This window comes from Catharus ustulatus, chromosome 1 (assembly GCF_009819885.2).
Source record: "Catharus ustulatus isolate bCatUst1 chromosome 1, bCatUst1.pri.v2, whole genome shotgun sequence".
In the NCBI taxonomy this organism is placed as follows: Eukaryota; Metazoa; Chordata; class Aves; order Passeriformes; family Turdidae; genus Catharus; species Catharus ustulatus.
Window position 1 is genome coordinate 141,173,701 of NC_046221.1, and position 22,403 is coordinate 141,196,103.

The 22,403-nt window shown below is 34.1% G+C and overlaps 1 protein-coding gene across 1 annotated transcript in view; it reads left to right on the plus strand.

Moving 5' to 3' along the window:
* RIMS2 (regulating synaptic membrane exocytosis 2) overlaps positions 1-22,403 on the plus strand; it is a 387,858-nt gene that overhangs the window by 336,645 nt on the left and 28,810 nt on the right. The window contains exon 25 of the mRNA XM_033063078.1: positions 17,685-17,717. Coding sequence (XP_032918969.1) covers positions 17,685-17,717 — 33 coding nt within the window. The remainder of the gene's footprint in view (positions 1-17,684; positions 17,718-22,403) is intronic.

The window sequence follows — 22,403 nt, forward strand, 5'->3', positions numbered from 1 at the left end:
GCAATGAACAACCTTAGCTTACTTTGAAGTTTTAGTCAAGTTCATGCTTCTAAATTGCTTTGATAATTTTGAAGAAATATGTTACTACTTTTCCATGTACTTCTAAGACATTACTACATTTAGATTTTGTGTCATTGATGTCTTCTGCCTGTGAATGAAATATAAACTAGGTAGTGTCTTGGATTTGTTAAAATTTGGGTATTCACTCTTACAGTTCCATCTCTACCAGGAGCTTAGAAGGATATAGACCCAGTTACACTGTTATGGACCATTCTCAGCTCTCTATTCCCAGAACATTTAGCAGAGGGAATACAGATGTCAGACGAGCAGGGATGCTATTTTGCCTGTGCTAGTTCAATGTCTGGGAGGGACAACCACACCATTTTTAATGTCTCTCATTATCCGGTGTAGACAAGACCAAATGGTGTGCCTTTGCAGAGCAGGTGCTGTGTCACCAGCCTGTCAGAGCAGTCTGAGGGGTCTCACTTGCTCTGGTGGCTGTGCCAGCATAGTCCTGAACTAATTCAAATTCAGGGAGTCTGCTGCTGTAACTGTAATCCATGCCACTAACCAGATAGTTCAATGTCATACTTTTAAGATCTAAATTCCACTTGTAGTAAGATTGGAGGCTTTTGCCACTGACCTGACAAAGCTGACAAAAAATAAACAGTGATTTGGTCAGGCTAAACTTGTTTTTTTTCTTGGTGCATCTTCCACTCCTTCAACAAAACCAAAGTTTTATACACTTATAGAGCCTGAAAGACATAAATTGCACAATAAACTAACTACTAATCACCCCTAGATAGTTTGTTTCATACTTTTATTAAGTTCTTTAAGGTGCCCAATTTATGTTTTAGAAGTTTTTTTCTGCAGAGGTCTTACACTCCAAAAGAAGGAACAGTCTAATATTGAATTTCAAATATTTATTACCAAAACCATCATCCTTTTCCAGTCTTCCTCAGACCTTTTCTATTTCTCTTTCTTGTATTTTGTATGACATCTTTTGATCATTTGAGTTTGTGAGAAAAGGATCCAGGTAATTCTGCACTTTACTGTCTTAATTTAGGGTGTGTAGAAGATTATGTAGTTACCAAGGCAAATTTTAAGTGTTTCATATTACCTCAATCTTCAGAACAGGATTCCACTTCAGCTTTGTCTCTATTATGGGAATCAGGAATGCTTTGCAATTCTCATTTCCCAGGCTCAGAAGTGTCTGTAGCATTTTTGTGTCTTGAGTTTGTAGCAAGACAAGACCCAAATCTCTGAGTCGTGTCCTTCCTGTGCACTCTGGTTTCCCCATGCATGGGAGTCCCACCACTCTGTGAGCAGTCTGGATGCCTGAAGGAAAAGAACTGAAGCTATGTTGTCCTCCAGATTATTCTAAACTGTTGTACGGTTTAGACACAATCTAAAGAATTTAGGCGACTGAAGGGCAAACTAGGCAGAATGCAGGGACTCCAGTCAAAGAGGTAATGACAGATGGACCTGCTTGACTGACTTGCAGGAGTAGTGTTCAAATACACTTTTTTGAAAAAAGAGCACTCTCATCTTGATGGCTGACCCGAGCATCTTTTTCCATCTAAGACCATTTGGATTTTTGGAACTGGGGCCTGCACTTTGCCTGAACTACTGAACATGACTGCTGTGAGTCTCCTAGGTGCTTTCTCTTCCTCTGGCTCACTGACTCTAGACTTCACTAAGAGACCACAACACCTTCTGAATTTTGCCTGAGAAATGATACTGTGTGTGTTTTACGTGGGCTGTGAGAACACTTCACATATTCCTATGTGTTATGAGTACCTAGAGAAATACTGCATTTTAATTAAATTCTAGTTCAAGCAAAGTAAGATTTAAGTGAAGTACAGACCTGGTTAGATTGTGCTAGCTGTAGAGAGGCACATAACTGCAATTTGCATGCTGGGGAAAGAGTTAAATTTAAAAAAAGAATGCACAATACAACACAAACCAGTAAAATGCTCTAGATTGAAGAACCTACATTCTGTTAAAATTCTGATGATACAGGGGGCTATTTTGCAAATTTAGCTCCAAAATTATGAGGGAGATTACAAATGAGAAAGAGCCTAGCTAATAACTTGTCCATAAATACCATCAAATTTCACTTATAAAAAATTTGAGTTTACATCTTTCAAAACTGCATCGCAGTACCATGTAGCATTTCTAAATGTGATGTCATTTTGTCTGCTAGTCACACACAGTTTGTCTGGTTACTAACCTAATGTTTCAGAAGTAAAGCAGAAGAATGAAATGGGTCTTTTGGTACAGATAGTGTTTGCATGTAAAGATGCATGTACAATTTCCATGTAAATTTTTGTGTAAATTTGAGCAATAAGAAAACTTTTCTGTTTTTAAGTAGTAGTAACTGACATTCAGAAAAACCTAGAGATTCCTGAAGAAACAAATCTGTATTTTTCATCTTTGTGTAAGCTGTTAATTGTATTTTCTTTATTAGTTGGTACTAGTGCTTAAATCTACTGGCTTAGTTTCAGACCCCCTTTGAGAACAGAATTATTTTTTTACATTTTTTAATTGTCCCATAAGCTTCAATCTTAGCTGTATTTAAAAAGGATAGAGCTTCTGTGATTTCTTACAAAGCTTTTTTTTGTGCATGTGTGTGTTTGTGAGAAGTGTATAATCATATAATAAAAAATGATCTTTCTGCTTAGAAAATGCTTGAAGACTTACTAGAAGATTGCACCTTTTTCATTATATATAAAAACATGTAAAGAAAATCCGAAACCCTGTATCAGACTAAACCTTACCTTCTGCGTTCTGCAGAGTCAATTTGTAGGCTGCTCACATTTCCTTGCATGCACAGAGTATTCCCTGACACAGGGAATGGAAAGGCAAACTGAGGAGACACTGTGCAGAAGAGGTATAGTGCTGAAGCTTGTACTTTGCTCCACATTTCTTTTGGACGTTACTTGTAATTTTCTTTTTTATTAAATTCATTATTCAATAAATTATGGATATATTTTGTTTACCTATTGCAGCAGTGTGAGGATTGTCATACCAGCTCCTGACTAAGAATCCATCTAGCCCAGGTCTTCATTAGACCAGGCATGGATGCTCGGGGAAAGGGAATTAAGCAGAATTGTGTAGTGAAGCTTATCCAGGATATTTGGCTGCCCAGTCTCCTATGCCTTCTGCATCTCTCTGACTGCAGTGGTAGCTTTGCATGGTGTCTCCATCTCTCTCATAGGTTCTCTGCACTGTTTCTTCCCCCAAAATGAGCCCGAAGTTCTGATCCAAACCCAGGATTTCGGGGAGCTGTCTCCTCCCAGACGTCCCAAAGAAACTGGGCAGGCTCTGGCACAGTCTGGCGTGGTGCAGGCACATAACCAGAAGAGGGAGCAAAGCTGCCACAGTTTAAAACATGAAAAAATATGTGAAAAAAACAAACAAATCCTCCCCATGCCCCAAAAAGTACTGGGGAAAAAACCTACAAAAACAAACCTTACAAATAATATCTTTGTGTTATTTAAATATACTTTACTAAATATTAATGCACTCATGTCTAATGTAGCATTAACTGACTGTATTTTGTTCTCAGCCATTTGGAGCATTAAGATTTTTTCTGGTGTTTCTTCATATTTTACAAATCTATTCTATTTATAAGAGAAGCAACATGATACTTTGATTTTTAGCTGAAAGTAGGCTATGACTTTACTGATTGTTATTTCAGCAAGCACTCTTTGGGACCTTGCTTGAGTATGTTTACATCTTTTCATTTTAAAAAGCAATAGAAGATTGCAATCTATTTCCCATACACAATAGTAACACAATAGAAAAAAAAATTGAATATAAATCTAAACTATAATTGGCTGAATTTGCAGGTAGAGAATATGATGAAAAGAGATTGCTGCTGGACTAGACTTAAGTGATTTACAGCTACAAATTGTTAATGTAGCCTTGGAGTCAGCTTGAAGAAAACATTTCTGGAATGAGGAATAATCTACAGTGAATTATCACATTTTTAATTCTAATAACTATGGTATGAAATGTAGATACGTTGCAGTAATTTTAGTTACTGACCTGATGATTTACATTGAAATTCTTTTAAAGTATTCCAACTGCTGCCCCAAGAAAAGAAGCTCAGGGTTTGGGTTTGGGTTTGGGGGATTTTTTTGTTTTGTTTTGGGTTTAGTTTTGGGGGTTTTTTGGGTTTTTTAGATTGGTTTTTTGTTTGTTTTGTGGGGTTTTTTGTTTTGTTTTTGTTTTGGGTTTTTTTGTGTGTTTTGGTTTTTTGTGGTTTTTTTGTTTGTTTTGTTTTTTGCTATTTTATTTTTTTGCAGAATGTGCATGCAGTTCAGTAAGAAAGATGAAATCAGGATAATAGATAATTAAGATATTCCAGAAATTTCATTGAAATACTGCATTTATTAAAAACCATGATATAAGCCATTAATGAACAATCTATTTATTTTAAAATTTTATAATTTCTCAGCATTCATTAGTTGATTTGGCACTAATTTGCAAACTATTTTCATGTGTAGGTTGTGTGTACATATGTATGTATGTCCCTGCCTTTATACTGTCCACACTTTGTCAGCATTTAGGGCAATGTTGTAAGAAGCATGTAAGATTTTGAAGGGAAGACAGATCATCATGTCTCAGATAAATGCCTTGATCTCTAAGGTACAGAAACATTCTGTAAAATATTCTTCCAGTGTATAGAGAAAAAAAATGTAGCTAACTTACTGTGTCCAAAGAGGAAGCTGAAAGATCATGTCCTCAGCTTGGCTGAGAATTACCTGGGGAGGCAGGAGGTCTTGCTCTGTATTTGTCAGAAAAGGGCTACGTGTGTTTCTACTTGGTTTTGGGTACTGGATGACTCTTGTTCCTGTTACATCAGGGTAGGGCAGCATCAACACTGTTTTAATGAGGCACCTGCAGGTTTATCTGGTGTAAGAACATCAACAGTCTGGCATAAAATCTTGATTGCTGACTTTGTGTCACTTCAAGTTGGCCTTGATGGCATTAGCAGCATGCTGGTGCTGTAAGGTGGGACTGGATTCATTCCAGATCCAAGTTAGTACATTTAGGACGATCCGTACATCACTGTTTGAAGCCATTTGCTTTCCCCTAGTAGAGGTTTGCCATGCTGAAAATATTTCTCTCTGTGTGAGCTGTAGAGACTGATGTCTCTTTAATTTTCTTAGAGACCCTGTTTTGTAAAAAGTAAAACCTGTATGCCATTAACTTAGTCTTAATTAATTCTTCTTGTGTTCTTAATGCATGAATTGAGATATTGAGTATCTGTTTCAAAACAGTTTCTCAGTTTTTTAATGACTTCTTATTTTGCTGCATTGGGTTTAAGAAGCAGTAGCCAAATCCACTTTTGACTTTTTTTTACAGTAGTTGTCACCTTATATTATTAATAACATAATTTCTTTCTGAGCATATATCATATAAAATTAAAAATAGAAAGAAGCTCTGAGTACTTTTCATTTGCAGAAAAAAGATGACGAAATATGTCCTAATGGAAAAGTGAAGACTTTATGATAACCTGATCAAAAGTCTATAACTAGAAATGCACTGATAAAAATTGGTTCCTGGAAATGTTAGGTGTTGAAAAAAAGTCAAAAGCTGAAGTGGATTTAATGAAAATTAAAAAACAAAAGTATTATATGTTAAAAAATAATTTTAAAAAAATACAGTCCAGTAAAAGAGAAAATACATAAAAATGTTTCAAGTAAAGAGTAGTTGTGAGAAAGAATATTACTGGTTTTAGTATTGAGAAAAGAAGGAAGGAGGAGTGTTTTGCCATAAGAAAATTCCTCTTTAGTATCTGGTATTTTGCTGCATCATCTTGTACTTCTGCAGTTTGCTGCATCATTTCCAATTCAACTGCAACATTCCTGGTGTTAAGCTGGCACGGTTAGAAATTCAGAAAAGCTATAATATATATGCAACTATTCTTCTCATATATTATTCTCACATTTTTAGTATTTTTCATATGAAATATTTTTAACAAAAGTGTAAGAAATGCTGAGGTTGCACTTGGCCCTGTGTGCTGGAGCACCCCACGCCCCCTCTCCCAGCTGAGTGCCATTCTCACAGGGAATGGCACAACACCAAGTGCCACCCCAGCTGCATTGATCACTCTGGTGTGCAGTGCCCAGGGGCAGGTGCAACCACTCAGTCTGAAGAAACAACTGTGCTCAAAGATTTCATTCTGATGGGAAAAATCTGCATCAGGGCACCTGTCAAATCCTTCTAGCCCTGAAGGTGCACCAGCTGATTAAAGTACTCTGGCTGAAGAACCCCATATTTTATGTAATCTATATAAGATGTTTCGTAGAAATTTTTAATAATTTTGGACTGTCTTTATACATAAGTCAAAGCTGATTGTCACAACAGAAAACAGGATGAAGTTTATGTTATGGGAGGTGAGAGTAATAATAGGAGAATGATAATCTAGAAAACTGCATGGTTTCTTTCCAAATATTTACTATTTGACCAATGTTACCTGTGGTTAAAACAACAAAGAAATAGATGGTGGCCCTTTGCCTTGGGGAGAAAAAGAGATTTTAGAGACTACATTGTGTAAAGTACATTGTAGTAGCTAAACTTACTTGTCTAACCAGAGAGAATAGGGGCAGCACTGACATTTTGGCACTTTGAATAAGCATCAGCACCTCGTGCTAGTTCCCAAACAGAAAACTCTCCTTTAAGCTCTTCTTAAAACATATTTTCTTATCTTTGTAAAACACAGGGGTGGAAATGAAATTAGAAAATGTTGAAGAAAAGATCAAACTTTGGTTAAATCCAGCAGATATATCTATTTTTATTTCTCAGTTGAAACAATAACCATTACTAGTACAACTCTCGAAATGTTCTAGGAGTCAGTGAAGCTTTTCACTTGATCTGGAGTGCTGCCAAACCCCATATACTCAATCTAAATCTTGTACTTAACTGCTGATAAAACTAAATAACCATCTGAATTTAATGCTGATATGCCATAAATACAACCAAAGCTATAGAAAAGAGGTCATTGGAATATTTTCTGAAAATGTTTGCATGCTCATGCTATCACTTTACTTAAAAACATATAGTAGCTTGTCTTGCTTTTTGTAATGTTGTTTGTTTTCTAGATTAGCATGAGGCAAAACTATTTATTCAAAGAATTATATTTTTATTTGATTTTTATTGCCTCACTCTTGTCAATTCAAATGTTAGTACAAAGTGTTGCTGAGAGGGTTAACTATTTTCTAGATACTGAGCTCTCAAAGAATTATCAAAGTTTAGTAAAGCTTTTCTTTTTGATAGCAGGAACTTTATCATAATAAGTGACTTTGGTGACTAAGATAATTACGATTTGTAGGTTCAGAACTGAACCAGGAGCTCTGAAAAAGACTCTGAGAGAGAGAGTCTTCTAAGATTTGCATTAAAATAGCATGGAAATCACTGGACTTCCTGATATTCTTCAGTATTTAGATTATTTGTTGTCTATTGTGAAAAATTTCTTTAGATTACTGTATGCCTACTTTTTATCTTATTCTAAGTATAATCCCCACTATTTGGCCTAAATTACAGATATTTTTCCCCTAGCAGTGACTATTCCTTAAATTCAAAAGTAGTTTTACTAAGACCATTGAGTTTTTTTGATTTGCTAGTTAAGAAGATACTTCTGACTCATTTGAGAGAAAGAAAGGATAAATTACATCAGTTGGTATTTTATTGTGAGCTGTGTATATGCATAGAGAAAAAGAATCACATTCTTGCTAGGAAGAATCATACTAAAATTTTATTTCCACAGTTTGGTAACAGAATGTTCTATTTGAAATTTCTCATTTAATACTCACTACACATCATACTTCAAAGATGATAGAGTCTGTTTCAGCTTGCTTATCTGTGGCGTCATGAAATCCTTGCAATGACAATTTTACTTAAAACTACATTTCCATCAGTTTCAAAAATCAAAGTAGCTTTTATAGGACAGCAGCTTGTCATGGATCACCAACAGCCACAGATATGAAGGCTGCAGGATGCACACAGAAAACACTTTCACATGTTTACATTTTGAATTTTAGCTATCTATCAGTCTTGGAAAAGGAAAATAATAATAATAATACTAAAAAAGTCATAGGCTAAAATACTTTATGTCAAATTTATTTTGAATTGGTAAGATTAAAAATGTTTTTCCATATCTGTCATATTATTCTCCATCCCTGGCTATTTCTGTGACCATAAAAGTGATAACATCTGTGGGCAATGGTTGTGAAGAACTTTCGGGATCAGCAAATAAGCAGATTCTTAACAGTCCAGAGCAAAAATAGAGCTTAGAGTATTGAATCTGTCCTGTTAATTGGTGTAGATTTGGTTTTGCCATGAGTTTCCAAAAAGTTTAAAACTGATAATATTTATGCTAACCACCTAGTTTGTCAGAAGATAGAGAATTAAAGTGTAAAAAAAATATATTTGACAGCCTCAAACAGACTAACAGCTTGCAAGTCTAGAGAATATAGTTCCATGGAGCAGTGTACATGCTTCTATCTATAGCTCTTTTCCTGAGCAGTTACATCAGAAATGCCAATTTCAGATACAGGAATAATTGGTGCAAGAGGTCTTACTGAGTAGTTTAATCTGCCCAAATTAAAAAGTGAATTTAAATCTAGTTCCAGATTTTGAAAATAAATCTGACTTAGTTTTGGCTTAAGAATCAATTGTTAAAAACTGCTTTTCAACTTAAATTAGACATGCATGGTTGCTTGTTTAAGTTTTTTGTTTGTTTGTTTGCTTTGTTTGTTTGCTTGTTAATTTGCTTTGTTTGGTTGTTTGCATTTGTTAATTTTATCTTTGCATAGACTTTTTTACCAAAATAATTCTAACTTCCTTTATAACTTACAGAAATGCAATGATAATCTAAGAAGCTATAGAATGTAAAGCACTAACTTAAAAATGGACCAAATTATTGTGTAAAAAAGTCCCTTTTTTTTTATACCAATTGTTAAATATTAAAGAGAGCAGAATATTTGACAAGCTACATAGACACTAACTTTCAGATAAGATGTTGTTTTCCAGAATGTTTAAGATGTCTAATAACTCTCTTCACCTCAGGCCTCCAAGAACTAATCTAAATTTTAATGGTAATGATAATACATTTGTTTAGATCAAGTTGTCCCAAATGATATTAGCTGTCTTATAATGTAAGTTACTTAGTATTTCTGATTTGTTTTTTTTGATTTACGCTAGAAGTTACATGGGAGGACCAGCAGAAAAAGGTGAATGGTACAATAACTGATGACAAACCATTGCCGAAAAAGAAACACCATTCTGAGACAGGTTTGTCAGGGTTTGGAAAACCACATGAAAGCATGAGACTATAAAACCACATTTCATGCTTTTGTAATGCGTGTGTGCTTCATGTACCTTATTTTTTCACTTTGGTGTGAAATTTTTAGCATGTAGAGACCATCTAGATTACATAGTTCTGTTTTAGAATAGCCAAAATAGATCTGCTTTTGTAAACAATTGTGTTAGAATGCACATGCATTAGAAATGAAGTGTTCTGGCACAATATTAGATATAGTTTGCTTTTTAGTTTTGAATTTTGTTATGACATAATATATTTGTGCAAGCCTCAGGAATCCAAATATAATCTATGCTGATTCTTATTTAGTTGACCAACCCAAGGTATCTACTGCATGTATGGTGGAAGAATCATCTTCTACAGACTTGAGTCTGAAATCTTTTTTCACCATCACAGGTGGCAGAAATAATGTTCCAGTGTAATTTTTTATACAAACTGCAGTTCATATGTCTGGAGTTCTTAAATTTAAAAAATCTCATCTTTCCTCCATTCTGTCCATGAATGGATTTCTTCTGAAACTAAAAACTGTCATAAACTTTCTTTCATCTCAAATGTCAAGTTCAATTATTCAGCTTTGTTCATACAAACACATAGCAATAAAAAGTAAACCTAGTAAAAATAACGATGATGTTAATAATAGTATTGTTCTGTCTTCATAATCAGAGAATAAAAGGTCCTAATCACATTAATTTATACAGTTGCAAAGGGCAAGCCCACTTTAAGGAGTAGAGAAGGGAGGAGAGAACAGGAAGGGAAAGGAAAGGGAAAAGGGATTTTTGTACTACATCTTGTATTTAAAGGTAGATCCACATCTAGGTTGATCCACCTAGGTTCAGTTTTGCGTTGCAAATAACTCTATTGGGCATATTAGTTGTCTCACTCTGATAAAAACCCTTCTCCCAGTCACACAAATTAAAGTTTACAAGATTGGCCAGCTGTGTCACCTCCTAAATTAATACTGAAATCTCACCTACATAATAATATAATACCAATAATATCAAAGTGTTTTGCTGAAGTTCAACTATTGTACAGCTGAAAGTGCAAGACTCAGAACTGAAGAAAACCAGCAAAATCTGGCTTGACTCTAACCTAGGAATTAGACAACCTAGATTTAAAAGTCCAGATGAGCAGTTGCATCTCCTGTTCCCCAACTTTCTGATGTATCAGAACTTACAGGATAAAAAAATACTTCTCATAAGAGTCAGGATCAGCATGTGATATATCTTCTTTTCCAGCTGTTTAAATTATTGCAGGGCAGATTCAAAATACATCTACACATCTGCACTGTTGTCTTTCCAGGGGGAGATGAGCAGAATACTGAATGCCTCTGCCCTGACTTTTCCGTTATGTAGTTGCTAGGTAGGAACCTAACTCCATCTCCCAGCTGAGGTGGTCTTCAGACTGTCTTCAGAAGGTATTGGCAGTACTTTTAGGGCCACCTTTTCCATATTTTAGAAAGAGGAGACATATTTTTTGGATGGCTACTCTTGGGGCATCCTGCATTTTGCAACACAAGTAAAATCTTATAATTGAAAGACAAATACAGGCAGAAGAATAGAAATCATAATCAAATAAGAACAACAAAAAATTCTCACTTTACAGGTGTTCTGTATCTTTAAATGGTAGTTATCTGATTTCTATCTATTTTTCTGTCTGGAACAGTGCCACTGATCTCCAGTAAATACACAGAATTAGTTTGAAAAACCAGAGTCTCAACTGTCATAGTCTAGAGTAGACACAAAGTTAAGTCAAAGTTGTGTTCTTCACTTTACAGTCCTAAGTCTTTCTGTGAGGGCTGATACCTGATAAGAGTATAACTTCTGTTTTAATTTACATTATCAGCAATGTCTTCTGCATGAGATGATGATACATGAGGCAGAAACATCTGAGGTGGTTCTGCACCCTCTGCAATGGGCACATCCCTTTATTCCTCAGATGCTTTTCCAAACTGAATCTGTCAAAAAGCCTTCAGTGGGAGGAGTGGAGTAATACAGCTTCCAGCACTGGCATAAACTGCTATGTATGCACACTGCTGTTCCCTATAGACATCCCTGTAGCATTTCAAACAGTTACTGTTCAAGGCACAGTAGTCAGGACATGCAGAAGAAGGTGCCATAACACTGTACTCATATCTGGGTGTTGAGCTGAATTGTATCTATGACCACGGTGATGCAGCCTGACAGAACCCACCTAAGGAAGCTTCAGATTCCTTGAACCTTTACAATATGGGATTTACCCTCTGCACAGGACTGCGCTTTCTTTCATCTGAGAATGCTTTAAATGTTCTGTCTGCACAGAAAACAGTGAAGCAATAATAATAAAGCAGTCCCTAAATGCAGAGGGTGCAATGGAGGCAAGGAGTAATACCTTATATTGCTGTTCCCCTGTTTTGATTGCCTTTTCATCTGTTGAGTATTCTGATATGAAAGCTTATACTGTCTTTAAGTGCAGTTTTTCTGTTAAGAATTTTACCTAGCCAGTGCCATGGAAATTATTTATAGCCATGGCATTATTACAACCAAGAAAACCTGTGAGGACAAATAAGCATTGATTACATGAGTACCATGAGTAAAGAACTGAGATCTGTGTGCCAGTTGTAGAGAAAAGCATAAATAGATAATAAAAATAATTTTAAACCCCAGAAAAATAACAGTAATACTCTACTTTGTAAAGCATTAATATTCAAGAAATATGCACGACTAGAAATGGGATTAGTGAATTTTTTGGAGGACAACTAAAGGACATTAAGTAAAAAAATAGTATTTGTGTTGCAGACTTTTCAATAAAAGATGATGATAAAATTTCTCATCCTGAATATCAGAAATCAACTTTTTTTTAAATCATTTTTTTAAGCTCTAAGTTCTGATTCAATTAGTTGCAGTTAATTTGCAGAATTAGTGTTATGCATATTTTAAAGACTCAATTACATTTATGCAAAGATTTTGAAGGGTGAAACTGCAGAATCACAGGTAAGCATAGCATAAAATTTTGAGCCAAATTTTGAATCTGTGTTCTTCCTTTAGATGATGTCAGCACTCTGTCAGAGAATACTGCATTCTAGGATCACTAAAACCACTAAATCAAAAAACATGAGAAACAGTTACTTGTTCATACCCGAGATTATTAAGTACCTGCAGCACCCACCACTGTATCTGAGTTGTAATAGATGGTATTGGAAAGAAAGTGAATAAAACTCTGGTCCTCTAATTGGATTTTATTTGTCACTGAAAAGAAAAGGGAAAAAGAGTACAGCAGGCAAACATTTTTACATGGTTTTGTTTTTTTTATATGTGAGGCCTTAAGAGAAGTTGGAAAAGAAGGTTGTGTGTGGAGAATGTGTCTTGTACCGATATAGATAAGGCTAGGCTAGGCAGGATACTGCTTTGCTTAAAAAGCAATTAGTTTCATCTGTATCATCACTAGTGTCTTTTGAACCCATCAAGGTAATTAAAACAGAAAAAGCACATAGTTTAGGGTACCATGGCAGAGATACTAATTTCTGTTCCCTGTCTCACAATCCAAAATATTGGAAACTGAATACAGTCTAGCAACCTGTGTCTCCATCCAGAGATGATGATGCAGAAACTGCCTTTGTAAGACAGAAAAGAAAACAATATTGGCTTTCCCCTGCTTTTCCTACAGAGAGCAGAAGATTTGATGGCTATTACCTGAAACCATCCTGTAATGGTTTCATTATCACTGGCTGTCACATTGCAGTGTCATCACATATCCAACCTTTGCCACAGAAACTTTAGATTTCCAATGAGCAACTGAAGAACAGAACTGTGAGAAAGTGATGACATATATTATTGAACAAAAATATGCAGGATAGTTAAAATGGATTTAAAAATCTTGGACTGGAATTAAGTAAAATTGAGTGTCTTAGTAATTATTTTGGGGAAAGACGTATTCCTGTAGTATGGAAGTAAAGTGAAATTTTAGAGAAATCATAGCAATGGTAGCTTAAACACATCAGAAAATATAAAGGTAATGTGTACTTGCAAATGATAAGTCTTTAGAGGGATAGATTTGCTTTCATTTTAAAGGGAATAATTTTTATCTGTGGAACATTTAAGTCCTCTCTCCTGGGTAGGACTGTGCCTTGATGCCTACATAGACAAAGACTTTCAGAAATCTAACGTAATGAAAAATAATTGTAGCTTATTTATTACCATTAATTCAGTTGTGCTGTGAAAACAGTAGTCAAAAACCTCAAAATTGTGTTTATTTTCATGGAAGTTTGTAGTCAGAATTAAAAGTATGAGAGACTGAAAATTATGAAAAGGGAGATATGGTGAGAAATGGGTTGGAAAAGGCAAAGTAATGATAGGACAGACGGAGAGAGAGGTAGTGATCTTCTCAGGATTCATAATATTTCCAATCCAATGGGCAGCTATAGTGCATTACTATTTTGAAGTGTTACTATTTTGTCTTTTCCCCCCCTTATAAAATTACCATGTGAACTTTATTCAGAGACACAAAACAATAAACATTCTCTCTGGATTCTTAATTTAGTTTATTTCTTGAGACCTATGAAAAAAGTTATGCAATCTACATGGGTTAATTTGAATTAGAGAGTTTATGATACTGAGACTATTTAAAATTTCTTCTTCTGTTATTTTCTACTGTTGTCTCTACTATCCTTGCTTTTGGATAAGAGTAAGAGTTTTCACACTTACTGTCTTTACCTATTGGTTTTTACATAGCATATATTAAATATATGCTATGCTATGTAATTACAGAATTAGATATATTGCTTTAGTCTTTCCTGTACTTTCTTGCTGTATTTTTGAATAAAAATGTCAGCATACATCCAGTATTCAAATGGGATTTTGTGGGTATAGATTTATGCTTTAAGATAAATACTGTAAGAGGGAGCTACCTCATTAAAAATTTCAGAAGTGTGGGACAGGCTCTGTAAATAGCTGTGGCTTAATCACTATTAAGTAATACTGATTCTATTCACATCTCAATGTAGTAAAATAGCCTTTTCATCTTCTGCTAACAAGTATTTGTACTCTTAGATTTTCTATCTACCCTTGTATATATGTATCCTTAGCATTGCAGAGTTTGAATGGTGTCAGGGGACATCTTTCCTGAGAGTTAAACGTACTTTATCAGTCTTGAGGTCTAATCACGTCCAGATTAATGACATATAATTATGGAACATAGAGACTCTATGGAGAACTTCTGTCTTAGAGACTTTTCTGTGTTTTAAGATTATGCTTATTTGATTGTGTTATTGCATATTGTATTTTGTGAAGAGTGTCCAGAAATGAAACTTTTCAAATGTGAACTTTTATTTGCAGTGAAAGATTTTTGGTTCTTAGGAAAAGATAAAACTGAAATTAAGAAAATTCTTGAGGGGGAAATAAAAGAGTAATTAACTTGCATCTCTCTGTCCCCTGCTGCTTTAAGAATTTTAGTTGGGTATGTTTGCCATGTAAAGTTTTTTGAACACTGAGTTCCTATATACTTCTCTTCAGTGGGTGACATTACTTACAGTGAACAGCTCTGTGTCAAAGCATGATAAATTAGTTGGTACTTATTTTGGGTGGGTTTCAGACTTAAAGCTTTTATTCATTTTTATGTTTATTTATTGAGATTTTCATTTGTTTCTAAATCTGTATGTAATGGCATATACATACTGCTCTCATACATCAAGATGAACAATTGATGCAAATGCTAGTTCCACAGAAAAGCAATAACTACAAATGGACACTCCCTATTGATGTGATGTAAATTTAATAGTATTGGTGACATTGTTTTATTCTTGAATTTAAAAGTATTTCTATCAAAAAAGTTACTTTGTAGATTAAAAGCTACAGAAACAGCACATTTTCAAACTATTGTTTGAGATTTATGGCATGGTATCTTAATCAGGAGATAATTGATTCACATAAATCATATTGTTTTGAAATTAATCAGTCTATTAGTACTTTCTTCTTCACATCATTATTTGAAAGAAGTTTGTGCATTACCATGCGTCAACTTCTACTAATTCTTTAATATTTCCAACAATAAATACAAAAATATTATAATGTCTTTATCTCAACAGATGAGATATCAGTTGATCAGGTATCCACAGTGAGATGGCAACTATTACCTTTTTTTATTCTTCTGGCTTCTATTAGAATTATTCTTCTAATATGTTTAATATGTAAAAACCTAAAACTGAAAAATATTTGTAATCAATAATTATTTTTGATAGCCACTTTAATATGTAAATATTTTTTTGCATAACAAATACTTTGCATGAGGACTTTAAAAACTGCTATTTTTTAAAAATATTGGTATATATGACTGATATGCATGCAAATACTGGTCATTTGATTCTAAAATATTCAAAGAGAGCTTCCTTGCTATTCAGTTGTGTTTGTGTGGCATCAGTAGAATACCTTGCATTGTCATACAAGACATATTCCAAGTTTGGAAATAATGTGATTCAGTAATTTGAAAATTTATAGAGAAGGATTTCTCTTAATGTAGTATCTGTCTCAAAGCTGCTCATTCTTATGAATATTAAAAATAATAAACCAAGGATAGTGGGGTCTTGATAGAGACTTTCTAATAACTGGTTTTGCTATAGTAGGAATGCTCACTTTAGGGCTATACATATGTAATATAAAATATTTTCAGAACATTTTGAATACTTCTAGCTGTGTTTTGGTGGTGCCAATAATGGTTTATTTATTTATTTAGCACTTGCAGCAATTATAGCTACATTATATTAGTATGAGTGCAACATGATATGGAGTAGATCTTTCTATTTGCTTATTTGTATTTCTTCTAATGGATTCTTTGTACTTGCCCAGATTTTAAAAAAATAGATATATATACTCCACTATTGTTTTTTTTAACATGCAAGGACATACAACCTTTGTCAAAACTGACAGCTGCTATGCTTTCACACTACATATACATAGCACTAATATGTATTCATTCTGTAAGCAAATTTACTTGTCTAAAAATGCATTCTAATTATGTGTGTTTCAAGCTGCTTGGTTTTGCAACAATTTTGGTACAGTCTTGGCATCTGATAGTAGATTAAAATACAGTCTAACACTATAATATAAAATTAAGTATAGAAGACAATGGTTATCAGATCAAATTTAGCACTGTCTTTAATTTTGTTTTATTGATTTATGTTGCTTATTCTAATTTTGCATTTTTTCAATGGTATCTTGATATTGACTGTAAAATGCTGCTAAAATTACAAATATTTTTGTGGTGTGTAAAACTTTCTGTACTTATTTATCTAGTATCTTCAGCATTAATAATTTATGAGCAGTTTTTGTGACTCATTAGCAAACTGCATGTTGAAATTAGACCAAGTTTAGAGATTTTTTTTTTTCTATTTCTGATGATTTTTGGGAGAAAACATTTGTTCTGCTAGCAACAGTGGTTTCACATTCTTTGTAATTAATATTAATTTTCAAGATGAATTCCTCCCATTCTTTTGCTACAAATAGATTTTCAGTGCATGGCACTGTCCCTCAGATGTTTTCCATGTCTAAAATGGCAGTGTGCTTTTCAATGTGAAGCGATAAAGTAAGTAATGAGATAGTTGCTTTGGCATTTAACTTGCATGCATTTGTAGTAACTTAGATTTCTACGAGATGAGACCAACGTTGGTTCTGAAAAGTATCCTGAATTGACCATTAATAGCTCTACATTCTCTTTTCTCACGTTCTGTATTTTGGTCTTGATAATTTTGCCTTTGGCAGAACATTACAATAATGCAGTCCTTTCCAGAGTGTATTATGTGGATTCTGAAATGTCTGAACTTGTACACACATTTGCAAAAAAACAAAAAAAATCTTTCTGTTTTGGGTATCTGAAGTTTGTTTCAGCACAAATTACAATAATTTAACAATTGAAAAATCTAATAATAGAAGTCCCTTGATATTAAACTGAGTGTTCAGTACTTGAAAGAGAAAAATAATACTTTCATTCAAATAGATATCGTTCAGAAAATTAAACAGTCATGAACAAAAGTATTTATGCTAGTTAACATACCTTTTACTGTCCTGCTTTTTCTTCAGCATCATTGCAAGGATTGACTTTGCTGTCAGTTATAACTTTTATTATTTCCTCAGCTCCTATACTAACTCTGTCTTTACTATTCTTTTCTGACAACAGTAGTTTAACCTCTTCTTTCTCAGCTTTCTTTTTTCTTCTAGTGTCTTTTATTTTTTAATTTTTTCTTCACTTACTAACTCTGCTCTGCAGACTTCTCTCTAAAACAATTTTTGGCCCTTTCCCTCAGTGTCAGTTTTAACCTTCTGAATACATCCTCTCACGCCCATCTCCTTTGTCTATGTCTGTACATTACACGATGTGATCACAGAAGAAGCGGAATCATCAAGGAGAACAAACTCAGGTCTGTCTCTTCTACTGCTTTTCTCTGTGTTATTTTTTTCATTTTACCTTTTCTATAGATTTTATCACAGCTCACCTCACATACTTTTCCCTCTCTCCCCCTTAATATACTGGCAAAATATTGTCCAGGTGTAAGAATTTTAGTTTAAGACACTTATGTCATTTCTGTTACCTATAAACTATGTACTCTATAAAAAGTGATGAAAGGTAACTGATGGCAACTAGGGTATACCTTAAGACTTTAAACTGATTTGATTTCTATCATATCAGTTCTTATTTCCCATCTCAAATAATCTGAAAATTAGCCTTTAAAGTTCCAGCTAATACAGGAAAACAATCTATACTTTGTCTTTGCATTTGAAAACTGCTAAAAAAACTGCTACAAAAACTGTGGAAACTCTCATATAACTAGTTATTTTTTACTCTGGGAGGACATAATTTCAAAAGTGAATAATTTCAGTTAAATTTCATGGACTGGAATTTCAAAGTTATTTTTTTGAAAGAAACCTATTTCAATTAGAAGTAGAGTTTTTAGTGAACAAAAGGTCTTTTCTCATGCCAAAAAGTGTAAATGAAAAAGTTATGATAGTATGAGAGCAAGAATTCAGAACATTGAAGTTCTTACTTAGCTGTATTTTTATGAGGCTTTTATTTCATATTGTACCTTACTTAGAGTTTCTTTCATAACAAATTTTAATCTACCATTTTATTGAATTTTCCATGTACTTTATATTACTGGCAAAGAACTAACATCTATCAAAGCATCCTAGTGCTGAAAATGCAGTATTTGTTCACACTTCCCTGCTTGTTCAGTTATGGTATGTAGAAAAACAGCAAAATTCCCCATATTGAAGTTAATTAAACTCAGCTATAAAATTTAAATTTTACAAATAATTTGTAAAAGCTTTAATCAATTTCCTGTGTCTCTGCTATTATCCCAACAAATTACAATTGGATGTTATTTAGGTTACCAAATCTGGAGAAGTTTTGGGGTACATTGACTGATCCATTAAACTTAGGTGAGATTTAGTGAAACATTTTTGCTTTTCTATACTGTGACTGGCTCCTTCTGAGTTCAGTTTTGTCTTTTGTACTGATCTTATCCTATTTAGAGTCATAGTTTATCTTTACAGAAACTTGCAGATATTATTTGCTGTGGTTTTCATGTTAAACAAATCTCAAGATGAAAATTGTTAAAATTGCAGAGTAAAAAACGTTGAGTATGGATAGGGAAGACAACTGGAGGGGTTTTCTGAAATCCCTCTTTTGTAAATCACTACTATTGGGAAATAATAAATTATGCTGCAGAAAGACTGAGTTTACTTACCTTGTGTTTATTCATTGCCAGTTCCTGTGCAGTGATTCTGAATCTCTTTTATTACAAAAATGAAGTTAGGATGACCCATTTCCTATCTATTCATAATAAAAGCTGTAAGCCTTTTTATTCAAAAAGCTTTCTCTGAGTTATTGATTGAATCAATACATTAAATCAGAATATGGAACCAGTCCATCTCTCCTGATGTTGGAAGAATTCAGACCTTAAAATGGTCTGAAAAAACATGTATTTGCATCACCTGTGTTTCTTGAATATATATAAGTTGGTAATACTGTGTATTATTAAAATTGTTTGACATTGCAATTCTGCAAAACACTACTTAGCTCACAGTTAAGTAAATGTATTAGGCACTAATGAATTTAATTGTCTAGCACACAAATGCAAAAGTGTGATCAGCACTGCAGCTGCAATAGTTGTTACTACTGCCCTTAAACTCAGGAGAAAACTGTTGTGTGTATAGTAACATATATTTGGATATACATTTGCAAAAGGTCCTCTTCCATGTTTGCCTTAGCAACAAAATAGGTTTCACATTTCAGTACAAGGCACTTAGATCACAGCTAAAAAGCAAGGGTGACATTTCAAAGGCATACTTTGGAACAAAGTATTTTCCCATTGTTTTAGAATTTGCTTTAAGAAGTGTGAATCTAGGATTATCACTTTACAGGTTTTCTTAAGAAATGGTTTTCACATGGTTTATTAATCATGGTATATTTTTCATGCTACCAAACACTCAGGTATTCCAGATGACTAGGTGTTGATTTTAGGTGTTATTAGCCCAATAAGTCTTGTGAAAGCTAAATATCAGAATATGTTACAATTGTATTGCAACATAAAAATGTTGTCATTTCCTCCCTCTGGATATTATAATCTATAATTGTAAAAAATAAAATTTTATTCCTTGAAAAAATCTAGATTTTTTTTATTGAAAGGTTTTATGAAAATGTTTGCAAAGCTTTTGCTGTATATTTCAAGCATAAAAGCACAACAACAAAACAGCAGTTCAGAATCATAAGAAGCAAAAGTATTTTAATATGAATTTTGTTATCTGACAGCAGTAGAACTTGATAGATCCTTAATGTTTAAACCCTGTTTTTCTTGGGTGAAGGAGGAGCTTTGCCATGTAGGGTTTTCACAAACCTGCTTTGAGATGCAGGGTTTTCATATTTTTCAAGTTAATATGTTTCATAGGTTTAGATATTGTGAAAACTGCTGAGGAGGTGTGTGCCTGTTCACATCCCTATGTATTCACAAAGAATACTTCTATTCAGAAATGGAAGTGAGCCCTTGTCTGCCCAGGAGCCTTAGTAAGAAGCAGACATCTGTAAGATGGGTCAGACCAACCATTATCATCGTGCCAAAAATTACTGGTAATTGCATGTAATACTGACTGTGTTCTTCAAATATATGAAGTACAGAGAACATTCTTCAGAATTACAAAAGTTGATCTATCTGACTCAAGCAACAGCCCAAAAAATGATCATTAAAACATTGGAAAGGCGGATCCATGCCAATGCAAGGACAGTCATTGCACATACAGCCGAAATAGTGCTGGGTAATGAATTCTGGGTTGATTCCAGGATGAGAAGGGGTGATGGCATAGTGATGCCCTGGCATTCTAGACTTTCTAAGGTGGATGCAAGTTAAAAGATAGTGGGGGCTGTTCCATTTCTAAAGGATCGTGAAAGGCAGGGAAATAGATATTGAAGTCCTTTTTGAAACCTCTGGTGTAAAATTGTCTTGTTAAGAGCACACAAAAGCTTGACTAGAGTTTTTGTTAACTTTCAGAGTGAAATTCAAATAGACAAGGGCTTTGAAATACCAATTTTTTTTCTGTGCTTTAGTATGAAGTTTCTTTGTAATGACATGATTGTTGGAAATGAAGCCTACAAAAACTAACACGTGCTACTGAGGATGAGTGACCAAATTGGGAGACTCATACACCTGGATGGTAGAGGGCCACATAGTGGAAGGGTGTGGCAAATTTGCTGTAGGAGAAAACAAGGACCAAAAAATGGTACAGTTCACGGTGTTTCAGCAGAAGACAAGGAGCCCAGGTTTTTCAATTCATTCTTATCTTACAGAACCATGAGAGGTTTTTCAAGTCTTCCAAGACTGAATCTACTGTGATGTACTTACCCTTTATAAACAGAACATGACACCCCTCTGCTTTTGAGTTGTTATTATAGTCAGTATTCTGTGACACACTTTCCTTTAAAGAACAGGATGATGCCTTGTTCTGCTTCCATTTTCCTTATGTTGAAAAAAACTTTCTGGGTAGAATTTGCAACATTTTAACACAAATATGATTAAATTACTTGTGCATCCCTGAACACTTCTGTGATATTTAATTTGACAGATTTGTTTAAAATTTGATGCCTTAGACTGTGGAAGAGACATTTAAAACATCTAAATCTGTATTTTGTCAACAAAACCCAAAGGGTAAACTCCAAATTCAGTTTAATTTTGTAAATTCTGAATTCAGTCCATAGGTACTTAGCGTAGTAATAGATGTATCATACTGGATGGTTGGGAGGCTCTTTATCCTTATTTTTTGTCTGGAATTAAATCCAGAAACCAAAGACTTCCGAAGTAGCCATCTGTACTAAACCACAAAAATAAAGTCTGATGATCAGTCTGCTGAAGCTAAAATAGTAAAACCATCAGATTATGTAACTTAAAATGACAGCATAATTTTGCAGAATGTTTGGTGGTTTAATTTGTAACTATTCTGAGTTCTAAATGCAGGTGATGATTTTGTATTCGTTGGTTAAACCTTTGACCATCTTTCTAGTTATTGAGATGCTAATGAATATGTCTTGCATTCTTTGGATGGCTCAAGAATCTCTGTTAATACCTGTTAGCTCTTCTGAAAGCTGAATATAATTATTATCAAATGTTTATGCCTATGATTGGAAGAGGCTGCATCAGAATGTGAAATTTTCTGTGGTTGTGCTGTGGAGTGTCCCAGTGGTGGGAACTCTGAGAAGTATGCTTGGCAAACAGGATGTTGGAAAGCTTCATAACAAGACTGTGCTCAAGTTTTCTTGAACAAAATGCAGAGTTTGTTGTGTGGCTGATCTGAATGAATTTATATGAGTACAGAATATAAGGGCCTTCTGATCACTCAGACATTTTTCTTTTACCCTTTCAAAATCCTATTTCATGTCATTTATATAGGGAGGATGTACCAGAATTCTTGGGAGAAACAAAATGGGATATTTCAGCTAAAGTTTGACTTACTACTTCTTTCTTCCATGCTTTTTCCACACAGGCCTCAGTATTTTATAAAAGCCACACCTTTGTGTGAGGCAGCACAGAAAAACATCACTGGCTACCCCACAAAAATAA